The sequence below is a fragment of the Saccostrea echinata genome, unplaced genomic scaffold (genome assembly GCF_033153115.1).
Source record: "Saccostrea echinata isolate AGI-Se365-2 ecotype Australia unplaced genomic scaffold, CSIRO_AGI_Sech_v1 ptg000009l, whole genome shotgun sequence".
NCBI classification, from domain to species: Eukaryota; Metazoa; Mollusca; class Bivalvia; order Ostreida; family Ostreidae; genus Saccostrea; species Saccostrea echinata.
The window spans coordinates 15,866,458-15,871,400 of record NW_026889758.1 but is presented as its reverse complement, the minus strand read 5'-3'; the positions used below and the strand labels follow the sequence as shown (position 1 = coordinate 15,871,400).

The 4,943-nt window shown below is 35.5% G+C and overlaps 1 protein-coding gene across 1 annotated transcript; it reads right to left on the bottom strand.

The window, feature by feature from the left end:
- Positions 1-223: 223 nt before the first annotated feature.
- On the bottom strand, positions 224-2,598 carry LOC133182468 (organic cation transporter protein-like). Its single transcript, XM_061317314.1, has 7 exons — positions 2,126-2,598; positions 1,615-1,890; positions 1,352-1,486; positions 969-1,054; positions 759-879; positions 613-685; positions 224-496 (listed from the first exon to the last, which is right to left on the bottom strand). Exons 1-7 carry the CDS (start codon positions 2,596-2,598, stop codon positions 224-226), a joined length of 1,437 nt encoding a protein of 478 aa, XP_061173298.1.
- Between the last annotated feature and the right edge of the window lie 2,345 nt (positions 2,599-4,943).

Below are 4,943 nucleotides of genomic sequence, written 5' to 3'. Positions count from 1 at the left end.
TATGTACATCGTTTGAGTTTAGATGTTTATCGAAATATCCCAATCATGTACATGTATATGTTCATCTTGTAAATTTGTACCTGCATGTATATCTTTTTTCTTTAATTTGTACATGCAAGTATATCTCAGCATACAAAAATAGTTATTGAATTTAATGCTTTGACCTAGAAAATACAAATGAAACGTAATATATCTATTTGATCAACAATGCAACTTTCTCATTCTAACAAAGAGTAGAATTGTTCATTTCTAAATTTCCTTTTTGGTCTTTGGATGCCACTGCTAGAGGAACATCAGAGTCTTCATATACACTGTTTTCTTTTTTCCGACTTTTACGTAGGCGAAGTCCACTGTTTTCTGCGTACCATCTTTTTACTTCATCCAGAGTCTGAGGTAAATCCATTCCATGTGTTTCCGGTAAATACAAAGCAATAATTGTGACAATAAAACACATCAGAGCAAAAATGGTTCCCGGGGCCCAAGGTACAGCTCGTGCCTTAAAATGTATGAAGAAGTATAAAATATAAATCAAAGTCTATTCCACATGCATGATACATCTGTAAAGACAACATGATACTCTGAATCAGTGCTGTGACAATGACGTAAAATTACCAAAGTTCCAGCAAAAGGCGATATCATGGCACCAATCTTAGAGAATGTTGAACAAATCCCGATACCGACATTCCTGGAAAATAAAGAATAGAAAAATATATGTATGTTAGGAATAATGTTCTAGGTGAATTTGATTAAAAACCCACCTTAGATTTGTGGGAAACAGTTCAGGAGTAAGGAGAAATAGCACACTAAATGACCCAGTCACAGACATCTTCCCGATAAAGGTCGCCAAAACGGATAGTAATATGAGCGTTCCATCTCCATCTGATTTCAAAGTAAGCAAACATGAAATAAAATAACTTTGTTGAGCGATGGAAGCATAAAGAATTGAAACAATAATAATTAAGTATTACCTGAAAAGTATTTCAACAGGGTGGCAAAAGCCAGTGAAGTTCCAGCTAAAGATTGGAAAAAAATTGTTGTAGTTCTTCTCCCAAACCTACAAGTTTAGACAACAGAGCACCGGGTACTGCTGTTAAGCCACTGTTTGGTGACAATCAATATTCACCAGTTTTCAAAAACAAATATTATCACAAAAGTAGATAGTAAATGTGTTTTATATAGAATATAAGATGTGATAATAATGGTTAGGAAGAAAAATGTAAACAAATTGAAGGAAAAGTAATCTAATATAATTTTAGGAAAGCTTAAGCTTGTCACGAGAATGAACGTAGAATTATGTCAGAATCATCAATGCAATAAAACCTATTTTAGATCCTGCAATATTTAGTCTTACCGGCGTAGCATGCTGTATTCCAGAATAACTGAAATGTATTCTACACAGGACATGAAGAAAAAGTTAAGGAAACGATTTCCCGCCAACGACGTAGCTGTGAGGATCAACCCATAGTATGTCAGTGTGTTAGTCACCCTAAAAAGTAGATTTTATATTAAATCGGTTAAGGGTTATTACCTTCCCGAAAAGAATTTTCAATTTCATCGATATTTCACCAGATATACGTACATGTATAATTGACTTGAGTAAATATTTGACATTACCATGTGAAACACATGAGGAGGGAAATGACGAAGACAGATTTGTTTCTAAGGATGGTAATGATGGAGTATTTTTCAACAACATGGAGCTGTTGCTGTTCGGCCAGCATTTTGTCTGTTTCTTCTTTTTCTTTATTCCTTAATGCCATTCTCTTTTTCACATTCTCCCTGAGATTCTCATAATCAAGTTTGTTCCATTTGGCAACCTTTCGTACTATTCGTTCCGCTTCTTTCTCTTTCCTGTTGACTACGAGCCATCGTAATGATTCGTCTTGAATCCTAGATACGATAGACACTTTTGTTTTGTTTAGCTGGTTCGTATGTTAGTTAGTTTTTTTAGTTTTGGTGTAAGAAATAACAAGGACAGTAAAATGAAATTTAAATTCATAATAGAAATCGTTTGGCGTCTAAAATATGTAAATATTTATAGGAGGGAAAAGAAAGTGAATCGAAGGGAAAAGTAAAGGTACATGTATAAGGACTGGTGCTTGGTCAGAAATTATATTATACCTACCAATATTGGAACAAGCTCATAAAGGAAAAACAGGTAAGTGTAATTTGAAGATATCTCCAGGAGTAGTTCTGCAGTAGATAAGCAATCGCAGTCATGATAATCAGACCTGTGCTCCAAGTAAGGAGGCCTATCACTGAAGAGTAAAAGCGACCCTGCTCTGGAAGGAGTTCCACGAATAAGACAACACCGGGCATGACCACTCCCTGAGAGAGAAAGCAAATCATAGGAGATCGTCGCAAGAGTAAGGACAAGTTTAAGAAGAAGCTTTCCAAACCAGACTTAGACTTAATGACAACCTGTTGAAAAACGCCAAGAACAAATTTCATGGCTGCCAGTGTTGCATAATTTGACGCAAAGGCCATGGAAATTCCAAATATAAAGGTCAAAAGGTTTGAGCCAAGATGGACGGTCTTTCTTCCTACTCTGTCGCTGAGGGATGAGGCAAAGGCTGCTCCTACCAGTTGTCCCGCCATCATTAATGTCTGCAGAAGTTCCGCTAAATGTGCTCGGTCGCAGATAAGATCAAACTGATGTAAAATATATCTTTGAGATGTTAAATTAGTGTAGAATAACAATATTCAGTTATCGGTAGCATGTTTATTAATTGAACATTTATCAAAAAGTAAGAGAAGCATGAATTTCATTTATATTGATTTCTCCAATTTGAATTACATGTAAAGCTTCACTTTTGCAGAATTCAAGAAGGAGTTCTATAGAGGACTTTGTAAATCCGGTAAAACTGACAAAATAAACTAGATGCTGTTACAAGACAGTAATACCCGCACGTAGGTGTTTGCCTCAGAATGTACTCATCTTCATATTTGGGTAAATAAAGGGGCCCCCAATCGTCCCAGAGGGAAAATCGAAATTACGAATCATAAATTCGCATCTACAGGACACGCCCAGACATTCCAGAATATAATTGGACTACTATGGAAAATGTGAGAGTAGTTCAGGGAACAAAGTTTTGTAACAAAAAAGAGACATTTTTGACCCCCCATTTAGCCCCTTGGGTGAAAAAATTCTGAAACCTCATTGCAATTCTACAGGATACCACCAAAATCACCATCGAAAAGATAATTTGGCTACTACAAAAAATGTAAGAGGAGTTAAGGGAATAAGGTTTTTGTAGAAAAATTTCTTTCTCGACCCCCAATCATCCCCTAAGGTGAAAACTCTAAATTCGGAAACCTTATTGCATATTTACAGGACACTCCCAATCATATTTCAAAATGGAAATAGGCTACTGCGGAGTTCTGGCAACCAAATTTCTGTAGAAAACCTACACTTTTTGATCCCCCAATCGCTCAAGGTGAAAATTGAAATTCTAATTCCTTATTGTATATCTACTGGACACTCCCAATCATGTTCCAAAATATGAATGGGCTACTGCGAAAAATGTAAGAGGTGTTCAAAGAACGAGTTTGGGTAGAAACAACGATGGCTTTGACTCCCATTTGGTCCCTAGGGTGACAATGAAAACTCCAAAAACCTTATTGCAAATCTGCAGTACCCTCCCTATCATGTTCCAAAAGATGAGTTGACTACTACAAAAACTGTAAGAGGAGTTCAGGGAACCAGGTAATTTTTTGACCCCCAATTGCGAACATGGTGAAAATCGAAATTCCGAAACATTATCTACAGGACACTCTCAATCATACTCCAAAATATTAGTATATGGGTTGTTGCGAAAAATGTAAGAGGAGTTCAGGGAACCAGATTTGTAGAAAAACCAGATTTTTGACCCGCATTTAGCACCCAGAATAAAATTGAAAGTTCCAAACCTTCATGCACATGTTCAGGGCGCCATCAATCATATTTCAAAAGATGAGTTGGCTATTGTTTAAAATCCAAGAGTATTTTGAGGAAGCAGAAAGAGTGAAAGATGGATGGAAGTACGGACCAGGATAACAATTTACCGGAGCTTTCTTTAGAAAGTGCGGGTATAATGAAAAAAAATTGTTTTTCCAACGTATCAATTTCATGAATTCTATAATTTTCGAGGTTTCTTTCGAAAAATAAGCCAATAAAGATTTTATGAGCAGTGATTGTCGAGTAGAACTCAGATTAAGAGGATTTTGTTTTAATATTTGTAACGTAGTCCTGCCTGGCTACCAGTAAGAGTTTACAAGAGAAAAATTCGATTCAACCCATAGGCCCCGTCTTTTGTTTAGTCAAAGTGTTCTTTCTTAATGAAAAAGGTGAAGACAACGAACACTGATATAAAAAAATTGGAATGTACAATTAATCAGAACTTCATCCGAAATATTTACAGAACATACTATTCCGTTAAATCTACCTCTGTGACAATAGTGCTGTCTTTTCCTAACGTGTACTGATACCCGTTTGGACACTTTGCTGTTGCCATTAGTTTTGGATGCTGTATATCTGAGTCATTGTGATATGTTTGGACGTAACATTTTTCGTATGTCATGTACATAGAACTATTTGTAAGAGATTGGTTGTCATTCTCCGACGCTGCACATTGGAAGCCTGGTCTGTAGGCTGAAAATCGACATAAAAGTAAAATCATTTATAGCATTCTGGTAGCCAAAGAAAGTATACACGCCATTTTATATTTAATTTAACAGAAAGATTTGTCAGAAAATTTATTGTAAGGTTGATAATTACTGAAATTATTTTGATAAAGATTTCAATGAATAAAATTGCAGCACATTCATTATTACCAAATCATTAATTTTTTGGATCAAAGATTTGATTTGCTACCTAGTGAATAAAAACTATATTTATTATTAATCAAAAACCCCAAAGCAAATATATTCATAAAGCCATCTTTAGCACTTTAAGTGTTCCTGAC